General features: G+C 49.5%; 1 protein-coding gene across 2 annotated transcripts in view; it reads left to right on the top strand.

The window, feature by feature from the left end:
• The window catches only part of nle1 (notchless homolog 1 (Drosophila)), a 46,126-nt gene that overhangs the window by 7,580 nt on the left and 25,476 nt on the right, over positions 1 to 13,070 (top strand). Inside the window, exons 3-5 of one of the 2 annotated variants that reach the window (XM_038814597.1) lie at positions 7,190 to 7,344; positions 8,745 to 8,962; positions 10,667 to 10,746. In XM_038814597.1, the coding sequence (XP_038670525.1) occupies positions 7,210 to 7,344; positions 8,745 to 8,962; positions 10,667 to 10,746 (433 nt within the window). In that variant the 5' untranslated portion in view covers positions 7,190 to 7,209. Of the gene's footprint in view, positions 1 to 7,189; positions 7,345 to 8,744; positions 8,963 to 10,666; positions 10,747 to 13,070 lie in introns of those variants that run through there. The other variant, XM_038814598.1, reaches the window with a different exon arrangement.

The raw sequence follows: 13,070 nt of genomic DNA, 5'->3' as shown, positions 1-13,070 counted from the left end.
AGGTGAAGAGCGGGCTTCAACCAGATTAGGTCGATCCTTTTTAAGAAAAAGGTGAAGTTCGGACTGTTGTGTCCGGCCCGTCTCTGGATCATGCATGAGGAACAGCACTTTTATTTCGAGTTGCCCGAGGACAACGCGACTGGACTTTGTGAAAAGGAAAGGACTGGTGGTGGACTGTGAACTTTTGAACTTTGCTGCAGCGTTCGTGTTTTTTTTCCTTTTTGTTTCTCTGTTCTCTTTTTTAAAAAAAAGTTTCTGGTTTTTCGTTTTGTGGAAGCTGTTTGTAATGCCTTCTGTATTGATTTGGGGCCAGTGGTCGAGCAGAGTGAGTTAAGGTTTTCATTTGCACTGTTGGGAGATGGAGGTGTGCTTGTTTAGATTTTGGTGTTTTTCTGTCGGGCAATTGTGTGGGGATTGTTTGATGTTGGAGTATGTTTGTATGAGCGGAGGGAGGGTGGGGAGGGAACAATAGGTGGGAGACTAACTGGCGCCAAGGATGGAGGTCACCCAAGCTAGCTGGGCGGGCTAGCTCATGGAAGCGCAGGGGGGGTTGTGCATATTTTTGGTTTATCAAAGGGGTTGGGTTACAGAGTGTTGTTACTAGGGGTGAGGGGTGGAAAATGTTCTGCTGACGAGGGAGGGACTTAGGCCAAGGGACAGAGAGGAGGCTGGGGGCAGAGGCTGCCTGGGGGCAGGCTGATTGCGGCATGGAGCATGGGCTGTAGGCGGGCCCAAAAAAGGGGATGGCTGATAGGCGTAGGGGGGCAATGAGCTCCCCAAATAGGCTGATCACCTGGAATGTTCGAGGGTTAAATGGGCAGGTCAAGAGGGCACGTGTGTTCGTGCATCTTAGGGGACTGAAGGCGGACGTGGTAATGGTACAGGAGACTCGCCTTAGAGTAACAGACCAGGTTAGACTGAGGAAAGGCTGGGTCAGTCAGGTCTTTCACTCGGGATTAGATTCAAAGACTAGAGGGGCCGTGATCCTGATCAATAAGCGGCTGGTGTTTGAGGCGGGTAGAATAGTTTCGGATGTGGGAGGTCGGTACATTGTGGTCAGTGGGAAACTGGAGGGGGTGCAGGTGGAATTAGTGAAAGTATATGCGCCAAACTGGGACGATGTCGAGTTTATCAAGAGGATGCCGGGGAAGATACCGGACCTGGACTCGCACAGGTTGGGCATGGGAGGGGACTTCAACACGGTTATGGACCCTGGCTTGGACCAGTCAAGCTCGAAAACGGGCAGGGTGACAGCAATGGCAAAGGAAATAAGAGGATTCATGGAACTGATGGGATCCATGGAGATTTGGGCAGCCAAGGGTGACGGAGTTCTCCTTCTACTCACACGTGCATAAAGTGTACTCCCGGATCGATTTCTTCATTTTGAGCAGGGCCTTAATGACACTGCTGATGGACACGGGGTACTCGGCGATCACAATCTCAGACCATGCTCCACACTGGGTTGACCTGCAGGTTAGTAAAGACAGTAACCAGCGCCCGCACTGGAGGTTAGATGTGGGACTTTTGGCTGACGAAGGGGTGTGTGAGCGGCTGAGGAAATGTATTCAGAACTACCTGCAGGTCAATAACACGGGGGACATTTCAGCAGCGATGGTCTGGGAAGCACTGAAGGCTGTGGTCAGGGGGGAGCTGATCTCGATACGGGCCCAGAGGGAGAAGGTAGACGGGGCAGAGACAGACCGACTGGTTAAGGAGATACTACAGATCGATAGAGGGTATGCGGAGACCCCAGAGGCAGGGCTTTTAAGGGAGGCTACTGGCGGAGTTTGGCTTGTTAACCACAGGGAGGCAGTGCAGCAGCTGAGAAAGGCGAGGGGGGGGGGGGGGGGATCTATGAGTATGGAGAGAAGGCCAGCAGAATGCTTGCTCAGCAGCTTAGAAAGAGGGAGGCAGCCAGGGAGATAGAGAAAGTAAATAACGGAGATGGGAACCTGGTTGGAGATTCAGCAGGGGAGAATAAGGCGTTTAGAGATTTCTACAGTCGGCTGTGTAGGTCGGAACCCACTACGGGGCCGGAGGCGATGAGGCACTTCTTGGGGGGGCTGAATTTCCCAAAGGTGGACGGGGAGCTGCTAGAAGGGCTGGGGGCCCCGATTGGGTTGGAAGAGATAGTGGAGGGTCTGAAGGCCAAGCAGTGGGGTAAAGCCCCAGGGCCGGACAGGTACCCAGTGGAGTTGTATAAAACATTCTCGGGGATATTGGGGCCGGTGTTGATGAAGATGTTCAATGAGGCAAGGGAAAGGGGGGTGCTGCCCCCGACAATGTCCTGTGTGGGTCCTACAGGCCGATATCCCTGTTCAATGTGGATGCCAAACTGCTGGCCAAATTTTGTCCTCCAGGATTGCGGATTGCGTTCCGGACGTTATTGGGGAGGACCAGACGGGGTTTGTTAAGGGTCGGCAGTTGGTGGCCAATGTCAGAAGGCTGTTAAATGTGATCATGATGCCCCCGGAAGGTAGGGAGGTGGAAGTAGTGATCGCAGAAAAGGCTTTTGATCGGGTAGAATGGGATTATCTGTGGGAGGTACTTGGGACAGTTCGGATTTGGGCGGGGCTTTATTGACTGGGTCCGGTTGCTGTATCAGGCTCCTGTGGCAAGTGTACGGACGAATAGGATAGCATTGGACTATTTTAGACTGCACCGGGGGATGAGACAGGGATGCCCCCTGTCCCCACTGTTGTTCGCACCAGCTATAGAGCTGTTGCCAATTGCTCTTGAGAGCCTCAAGGGGCTGGTCAGGGGGGGGGGTGGAGCAGGAGCAGGAGCAGGAGCACAGAGTCTCGCTCTATGCAGACGACCTGCTTCAGTATGTATCGGACCCATTGGAGGGCGTGGAAGAAATCATGAGGATTCTAGGGGAATTTGGCCGGTTTTCAGGGTATAAGCTAAATATGGGGAAAAGTGAGATATTTGCGGACGTGAATGGTCTCCGAGGCAGGATCCGACACGTCCTTTCCAGCTTTCGTATCCAGCTTGAGAAAAACTGGCAGCCAGCTCTCCTCAGGGAGCTCACCCTCCACTCCACCTGGCATACCTGACAACCCGGGCATTCTTCTTCCCTTTCAGTCTTCCAGATGCTCCGGCATTTCTGACCATATCATGTAGCTGTTTTCCCAAGAATTGCAAGCGGGCGTCAGCTGGGCAAGTTTCACTTTCAGCAATCCGGATTCTCCCCTCTGTTTCATTCAACCTCTATTGTGCAGCTCGGTTTTGTGAGCATTAATGTTCTGTGCCAACAAGCCAGGTGTACCATCGGGTGACTTTATTGATGTTCTAAGTCATTTGCGACGCCTTTGAAAGAGCAGGACCAGGAGCCCGTTGAAGGATCAAGTCACCATATTGGGAAGGCAGCTCCATCCTGCTCCCCTTTCTCTCTTTTCTATTTTTTTTTTTGAATTTCTTTGCATTTTATCAACATCACTTAGTCAGAAATCTTCCAGGGACATACGATGGAGTATTCACACTCTGATTAGGTTGTATGCGTTGCGTAAACAGGATAAATGAGAGACTTAAAGGATAAGTATGAAATTGAAGGAAAAAGCATACAAAGTGGCAAAGATTAATGGGAGACTAGAGGAGTGGGAAATCTTTATGGAGCAACAGAAAGCTACTAAAAAAGCTACAAAGAAGAGTAAAATAGATTATGAGAGTAAACTTGCTCAGAATACAAAAACAGACAGCAAAAGTTTCTACAAATATATAAAACAAAAAAGAGTGGCTAAGGTAAATATTGGTCCTTTAGAGGATGAGAAGGGAGATTTAATAATGGGAGATGAGGAAATGGCTGACGAATTGAACAGGTTTTTTGGGTCGGTCTTCACAGTGGAAGACACAAATAACATGCCAGTGACTGATGGAAATGAGGCTATGACAGTTGAGGACCTTGAGATGATTGCGATCACTAAGGAGATAGTGATGGGCAAGCTAATGGGGCTAAAGGTAGACAAGTCTCCTGGCCCTGATGGAATGCATCCCAGAGTGCTAAAAGAGATGGCTAGGGAAATTGCAAGTGCACTAGTGATAATTTACCAAAATTCACTAGACTCTGGGGTGGTCCCGGTGGATTGGAAATTGGCAAACGTGACACCACTGTTTAAAAAAAGAGGTAGGCAGAAAGCGGGTAATTATAGGCCAGTGATCTTAACTTCGGTAGTAGGGAAGATGCTGGAATCTATCATCAAGGAAGAAATTGTCCCATTGGGCAGACGCAGCATGGGTTCATAAAGGGCAGGTCGTGTCTAACTAATTAGTGGAATTTGTTTGAGGACATTACCAGTGCGGTAGATAATGGGGAGCCAATGGATGTGGTATATCCGGATTTCCAGAAAGCCTTTGACAAGGTGCCACACAAAAGGTTGCTGCATTAGATAAAGATGCATGGCATTAAGGGTAAAGTAGTAGCATGGATAGAGGATTGGTTAATTAATAGAAAGCAAAGAGCGGGGATTAATGGGTGTTTCTCTGGTTGGCAGTCAGTAGCTAGTGGTGTCCCTCAGGGATCAGTGTTGGGCTTCGAATTGTTCACAATTTACATAGATGATTTGGAGTTGGGGACCAAGTGCAATGTGTCCAAGTTTGCAGACGACACTAAGATAAGTGGTAAAGCAAAAAGTGCAGAGGAATCCGGAAGTCTGCAGAGGGATTTGGATAGGTTAAGTGAATGGGCTAGGGTCTGTCAGATGGAATACAATGTTGACAAATGTGAGGTTATCCATTTTGGTAGGAATAACAGCAAACGGGATTATTATTTAAATGATAAAATATTAAAACATGCTGCTGTGCAGAGAGACCTGGGTGTGCTAGTGCATGAGTCGCAAAAGGTTGGTTTACAGGTGCAAACAGTGATTAAGAAGGCAAATGGAATTTTGTCCTTCATTGCTAGAGGGATGGAGTTTAAGACTAGGGAGGTTATGCTGCAATTGTATAAGGTGTTAGTGAGGCCGCACCTGGAGTATTGTGTTCAGTTTTGGTCTCCTTACCTGAGAAAGGAGGTATTGGCACTGGAGGGTGTGCAGAGGAGATTCACTCGGTTAATCCCAGAGCTGAAGGGGTTGGATTACGAGGAGAGGTTGAGTAGACTGGGACTGTACTCGTTGGAATTTAGAAGGATGAGGGGGGATCTTCTAGAAATATATAAAATTATGACGGGAATAGATAGGATAGATGCGGGCAAGTTGTTTCCATTGGCGGGTGAAAGCAGAACTAGGGGGCATAGCCTCAAAATAAGGGGAAGTAGATTTAGGACTGAGTTTAGGAGGAACTTCTTCACCCAAAGGGTTGTGGATCTATGGAATTCCTTGCCCAGTGAAGCAGTTGAGGCTCCTTCATTAAATGTTTTTAAGGTAAAGATAGATAGTTTTTTGAAGATTAAGGGTTATTTATGGTGCTCGGGCCGGAAAGTGGAGCTGAGTCCACATAAGATCAGCCATGATCTCATTGAATGGCGGAGCAGGCCCGAGGGGCCAGATGGCCGACTCCTGCTCCTAGTTCTTATGTTCTTGAGTAGCACCAGAGCCCATGGACACGCTGCTTTTCCCGCACCTGCATCACAAGGTCCCCTGAGATTGAATGTTTGTGGAAGGGGTCGCAATCATGCGGGCTGCTTTGTCCTGGATTGTGACAAGCTTTGTGGAATCTTAGAATGCCTCCAGTGCAGAAGGAGGCCATTCGGCCCATTGAATCTGCGCTGACCTCTGTGGAGGCCCACTCCCCTGCCCTATCCCTGTAACCCCATCTAACCTGCACATCCCTGGAAACTAAGCGGCAATTTAGCGTGGCCAATCCACCTCACCGGCACATCTTTGGACTGTGGGAGGAAGCCGGAGCACCCGGAGGAAACCCACGCAGACACGGGGAGGACGTGCTGACTCCACGCAGGCGGTCACCCCAGGTCTGAATTGAACCCGGGTCCCTGCCGCTGTGAAGTAGCGGTGCTATCCACTATGCCGCTTCTGCGTGTTATTGGAGCTGCACTCATTCAGGCAAGAATTCGATTGCACTCCTGACTTGCACCTTATGGATGCTGGACAGGCTTTGGATTGGGGGGGGGGGAGGAAGTCAAAATGCCCCTTAAACGTCACTTATCGTACCTGCTTCCACCACCTCCTCCGGCAGCGAGTTCCAGGCACCCGTTATCCTCGGTGTAAAAAACCTCCCTCGCACACCTCCTCTAAACTTTACCCCTTGCGCCTTAAACCCATGCCCCCCAGTAATTGTCTCTTCTGTTCTGGGAAGAAGCTTCTGCCCATGTCCCTCATAATTTTATAGACTTTAAACTTTTACATTGGGATTACATTGTTGGTGACATGAGCAAAGACAGTTCAAACAACGGGCTGGATCTACCAGCATCATTGGTGCAACACGACCGGTCGATGACGGGATATCCACTTCCGGGATCTCGCCGCACGGCAATGATGATCTCGACCATTGTGGCAGGGAGTACTTTTTGGCAAATCTGTATATTAGAGTGAGCCAGCTAACCTCTAATATGCGTTCCCGAGATCTACCCAAGGTGTGGGATCTAACTCTGTTGTCTCCATCCATGTAGGTTGTCCCAGCATATTAGAACATAGAACAGTACAGCACAGAACAGGCCCTTCGGCCCTCGATGTTGTGCCGAGCAATGATCACCCTACTCAAACCCACGTATCCACCCTATACCCGTAACCCAACAACCCCCCCCCCCCCCTCTTAACCTTACTTTTTTTTTTAGGACACTACGGGCAATTTAGCATGGCCAATCCACCTAACCCGCACATCTTTGGACTGTGGGAGGAAACCGGAGCACCCGGAGGAAACCCACGCACACACGGGGAGGACATGCAGACTCCACACAGACAGTGACCCAGCCGGGAATCGAACCTGGAACCCTGGAGCTGTGAAGCATTTATGCTAACCACCATGCTACCGTGCTGCCCTGAACAGGAATTGTGCGCATGCTCAAGATTTAAAGAAAATTATCGATGTAGCTTTGAGATGAAGGGTTACTGGGAAGAATGGGGTCAGCACGTTGCTTTGTTACTCGTGATGGCAAAGCAGCTATTAGCTTTTCTGTTTTTGACAGGCTTTATTGATTTGTGGGTCTGATAGTTTTGTCGAAAACGGGCAGTACTGTTTTCAGGAGCTTGGATATTCAATCAGCTTCTCTTTCTCTCTCTCTCTTTTCCAGCTCTTGTGCAGCATCCAGCGATGAAGGCGGGCAACCAGAGGCTGCTGGTACAGTTCAAGAATGAGGGTGGCGAAATTTTGGGCACACCTTTTGATGTCCCCGTTGACATTACACCTGACAAATTGCAGCTTGTGTGCAACGTTCTGTTGCCGAAGGTAACGTCATCTCAAATACTTGTATACAGTCATATATGGGGTACTGTGCACTTAATGTGACTCTTGCACGTGACTTGTGTTAGTTGCACAGTAATTGAGTGTTTAATTGTGTTCAGGTGGTAGGCATCAGTTGGGAATTCACTTGCGTTCCTATAAATAGGAACGTACTGAAACCCTGGTTACTGGGTTTAGGAGGAGTATGTTTGTAATGTGCATCTCTGTAAATAAATGCACACAAAGTGAGTAAAGATTAAGGTCATGTTCTGCCCTTCACCTGGCTTTCTAGAATAGAACATGAAGGCCGGTATTTAATTCCCCTCTCTGCCTCTCCCTCTCCTTTTAGACCCTCCTTTGAATTATCTTTTTGGCTTTCTAATCTTCCCTAATCATGAGCCAATGCAATGGAAGCACATGGTCGACAACATCCTCTTGGGGCATGGTACCTGGAGGAGTCCCAGTGCGCGACTTGAACCCAGAGCTTCTGACCCAGATGTAGGGGCCGCTAACCCACAGGACTTCTCGGCTTCCTGGTAGCTCCCCCATTGCTATGTGAATACAAAATCCCTGTAATGAGGGACCCCTGTAGTAGGGGGAGCCCCCAGGGCCCCTCTACTAGCGGGTTCCCCCCCAGGGGACCCTGTAACAGGGGGGAACCCCATGGGGCCTCTGTAATAGGGGGACCCCCCAGGGGCCTCTAATGGGAGTACATCCATAGGACCCCCTGCCTAAAGTAGTCCCCTCCATAGATACCCCCCTCCCTGCACATAGGTCCCCCCCAACAGAAGCTAGAGTAGTCTGGGACGTGGCAGTGGGAAGCATTATAGTTGTAGTACTTACCTTGCAGCTCCACGTGCCCGTTCCTCGAAGGGGAGTAGCTGTGCTGGCATCTGGTTCACACACATCCATTATTTGCAAGCCATTCATAGCTTTTAAGTCGTGGTCTGTGATTGACCGCTTGTATAAAGCATCTGCAGGTTTGATCCATTCATCACCCTTCACGCTTCAATGGCCTAAGTGGTGAAACCGCAGTGCTTGTAAACATTGACCACATCAAAGAGAGGTAAGTGCAGTGAAATCACACGTTTGAGTGATTAGAATGCACTTGGTGCTCGGAATGCACTTTTTTGTGGGTGTTGGGTTGGGGGGGGGGGTTTGTGTGTGGGGGTGGGGCCTATGGAGGGGGATTCCTTTAGGTAGCCCTATTGGGCGGGGAGGGAGGTGAGCGGGCGGAGCATCGTGCTCGGATCGGCGCCATCGGGAACGCATTCTGCCCATGGTCCTTTTGCTGGCTATCGTTACTTGTGTGCTTTTGTGATTAAATCGTTGAGTGTTGGGTGGGACAGGGGAATCAAAAAGCAGCATAAATGGACAATTTCTTTTGGTCTAATGGTTATTTTCAGGATGATCCCCTGCCTTTGGCCTTCTACGTGAACGAGACGGAAATTGTCACCTCGCTGGAGACGACCCTGCAGGAGCAAAAGGTGGAAACGGAGAATGTTATCGACATTATTTATCAACCGCAGGCAGTGTTTCGGGTCCGAGCTGTGACGCGCTGCACCAGCTCATTGGAAGGACACACTGAGGCTGTCATTTCTGTGGCCTTCAGCCCCACTGGAAGGCAAGTCTCTTGAGGAAAATACCCCCGAAAGATTATTCCGACCTGTCCCTTTTATGTCAGCTTCGGCTCAGTTGTGGGTAACAAGGTGGCTGCTCCAAAGCCCCCACTCCAGGACTAGAGCACTAAAATCAAGCCTGGATCTCCCAGTGCAGTACGGAGGGGGTGCTGCACTGCTGGATCCGGTCTTCCAGATGGGTTGGTGATGAACCAGGGCCCGATGCGCCTGCTTAAGTGGATGCAAAAGATCCCCAGGGCAGTATTTCAAAGTATTATCCTCTGTGTCCGGGTCACCATATATCCCTCAACCCATGGATTATCGCATGGCTGCTTGTTGTGCGCTAACTGGCTGTTGCGTTTCCTGTGCTGCAACCACCCATCTTCTTTTGAAAATAAATGTAGAGTACCCAGTCCTCTTTCTTCCCAATTAAGGGGCAATTTAGTGCGGCCAGTACACCTAACCTATACATCTTTGGATTGTGTGGGTGAGACCCACGCAGAGAACGGGGAGAATGTGCAAACTCCACACGGACAGTGACCCAGAGCCGGGATTGAACCCGGGTCCTCGGCACGGTGAGGCAGCAGTGCTAACCACCTGTGCCACAACCACTTCAAAGGTACTTCATTGGCTGAAAGCATTTGGAGACATCCCCTGGTAGTGAAAAGCATGGTCGATATGCGAGTCCTGCCGTTTTAAATACACCTCCCATAGTTTAAAGGGAAAAAAGAACAATTTTGTAATAATGTGTTATGCTTTCTTACCTCTGAAGAGTTGTGGTGCTTGGCAAGGGTTTTCGATCGGTGGGAATAGTGGCTGCAGTGGAGAATCGAGGGGAGGAGATTCCAAGACGGCCTTTACGCCGGTGGGTTTTCCCCGCTAGGTAGCAAAAGGGCATCATGGTAGCACAGTTGCTTCACAGCTCCAGGGTCCCAGGTTCGATTCCCGGCTTGGGTCGCTGTCTGTGTGGAGTCTGCACGTTCTCCCCGTGTCTGCGTGGGTTTCCTCCGGTTGCTCCGGTTTCCTCCCACAGTCCAAAGATGTGCAGGTTAGGTGGATTGGCCATGCTAAATTGCCCTTAGTGTCCAAAGGTTAGGTGGGGTTATTGGGTTGCGGGGAATAGGGTGGAGGCTTGGGCTTAAGTAGGGTGCCCTTTCCAAGGGCAGGTGCAGACTCGATGGGCCGAATGGCCCTCTTCTGCACTGTAAAATCTATGATTGTCCCCGGCACCCCCCTCAGTGACCAGTGACATAACGGTGAAATTCAGCTGGTGGTGGTGGTGGTGGTGGTGGTTGGGGGTGGGGGGTGTGTACATGCCTGGGCGATGCCCCCGGTATTGCCCCTGGAGCAGTGGCAGGGGTTCCATATTGGACAGGGGGGGGGGGGGGGGGGAAGGGGAGGGATTTCTTTTATTCTATTATAATCCTTTTGACATCAGGGCGCCCTCTGCTATATCGAGAGCTGAGGTTTGCTGGCGGGTGGAGTTGTGCAGAGCCTTCCCCGCCAGGCTAATGTCATGGGACCTGCCTCCCTGATTTCTTTTTGACTATGTGTCAAAACAATCTGGCAGGAAAGGCCGGCAGCGCGGCGGGTGGAATGCACCCAGCCTTTTCCGACAGAGTCGTCAGCGAGTCAGAGAATGAGCCAATCCCACCCTGTACGAATAGTGTACTGTGTGCCGTATTGACCCAATGTCTCCGATGTTCAAGGTACCTGGCCAGCGGATCGGGGGACACCACCGTGCGGTTCTGGGACCTGTCGACTGAAACCCCTCACTTTACAGCTAAAGGCAAGTTCGCTCGGAAAGTTTCTCTTCCCTGTCACCGACCCCTTTTTGCTTTAGGATCCTGATGCTTCCCGGGAAGGTGGCTGGCTTTCTCTCCGGCCTTTCCTTTCCGAACATGCTGGGAGGAGACCAAAGGCCGTTGAATTGGTTTGCTGTTTTTTTCCTGCCAGCCTGGCTCAGTTACTCGCACTCCTGTAAAGTGAGGTTGTGGATTCAAGGCTCAATCTCCTTCCTTTCAATCACCCCATCTCCCGATCCCTTTATTCTGTTTTCAGCAGGACCTTCATTCGCACATCAGTCCATGACGTTAGCCGTTAGAATAATAATAATCTTTTTATTGTCATAAGTAGGTTTACATTAACACTGCAATGAGGTTACTGTGAAAAGCCCCTAGTCGCCACATTCCGGCGCCTGTTCGGGTACACAGGGAGAATTCTGAATTCTCAGCTGGTACAGGAATTGAACCCATGCTGCTGGCCTTGTTCTGTATTACAAACCAGCTGTCTAGCCCACTGAGCTAAACAGTTTAATGTCTAACTTAAAAAAACAAAATTTTTTAAAATTTAAAGTACCCAATTTATTTTTCCCATTAAGGGGCAATTTAGCGTGGCCAATCCACCTACCCTGCACAGCTTTGGGTTGTGGGGGCGAAACCCACGCAAACACGGGGAGAATGTGCAAACTCCACACGGACAGTGACCCAGAGCCGGGATCAAACCTGGGACCTCGGCGGCGTGAGGCTGCAGGGCTAACCACTGCGCCACCGTGCTGCCCTAATTTCATATTTTTAACTTGCCCATTTCGACCTGCCTTTTTGAACCTTCCAAATACGCACGTCCGACAATCTTAACCATTCCTCTTGTTATGATGTGAGCCCTGGCTCGTGTGTAGTCCTCTGGCCTCAGTCAGTAGGTTGTGGTATTATGGTACTGGGGTTGTGGAAGTTATTGTAAAAAAATAATTAAAATCCTTAATAGCCAGTGAGAGGAGTTAGAGAAATGTCATGCCAAATGCAGCAGGTGGCACTGTTTCTCCAGTTGGGACTGCACATTTGTTTTGTGCGTGAGCACTGTCGAGGGAAGCTGAACTCTATCACATCAAACCATCCTGTGCCCAGCGGAGAAAGCAGAGAACATTCAATCTCCCAGCACCGACTCCCCAGTGATGAGGCACAATACTCACCACTCCCCAAAAGAAAAGGGGGGAAAAAACTTATTTTGATGCATTTTAAGATCTTTGGTGGTATTTAGTCTGTGCTATGCTAAGTGCGACTCACTGGGTCAGTCAGTAGGCTGTGGCTTTCAGACCCTCTCTGGAGACCTGCACTGAGGGTGCGCCGTGTTGTCCTTGCTGCGCTTCAGATGAGATGTTAGGCCAAGGCCCCGCCTGTCCCTCTGGTGGACCCCACGGCGTTACTCCGAACAAGAATAGGGGAGTTATCATCAGACCATAAGACATAGGATCAGAATTAAGCAACTCGGCCAATCGAGTCTGCTCCGCCATTCAATCATGGCTGATATTTTTCTCATCCCCATAATCCCTGATCCCTTTATTAATCAAGAACCTATCTTATCTCTGTCTTAAAGACACTCAGTGTATTGGTCTCCGCAGGCTTATGCGGCAAAGTGTTCCACAGATTCACCACCCTCTGGCTGAAGAAATCCCTCCTCATCTCTGTTTTAAATGATTGTCCCTTTAGTCTGAGATGGTGTCCTCTGGTTCAAGTTTTTCCTACTAGTGGAAACATCCTCTCCACGTCCACTCTATCCAAGTCCCGACGGCGTTCCGGCCAAATGTTTATCCCTCGGCCAATGCGCAAAAAAAACAAGGGAACCGTAACCCTTGGGCGGTATTCCAGACCGAATGGCAGATCTGTATAGAAACTCAAAAAAAACAAATGATCCGGTTGTTTTTCTTATGGTGGGAGCTTGCTGTGCGCAAATTGGCGATTGCACTTCCGACATTACAAAGGTCACTACACTTTGTACGGGGGGGGGGGAGGAATGTACCTTGTTAACCAAAGGGGCTTTGAGACCTTCCAAGGTCATGGAAGGTGCTTGATAAATGCAAGTTATTTTTTATGCTCAACAATGGACCTATATTCTGCCATCAGTTAATAACCATGAAAGAACATTGTAGTGGGCTCCTTTAAACATTTTTTTCAACAAACAATTTTATTGAGGTATTTTCTGGCATTGTAAACAGTTACAGATCAGAGAAATATGCAAACAACAACGCAAAACCAACACTTCAACCAAACCATAGTGCACATAACCGCTCCTCTCCCATAAACACTACCCGCCTATTTATCCTTCCTACTTTACTCT

This window comes from Scyliorhinus canicula, chromosome 12, assembly GCF_902713615.1.
Source record: "Scyliorhinus canicula chromosome 12, sScyCan1.1, whole genome shotgun sequence".
Taxonomy (NCBI): Eukaryota; Metazoa; Chordata; class Chondrichthyes; order Carcharhiniformes; family Scyliorhinidae; genus Scyliorhinus; species Scyliorhinus canicula.
Note: the sequence above shows the minus strand (reverse complement) of the source record. Positions and strands in the feature narration are given on the sequence as shown.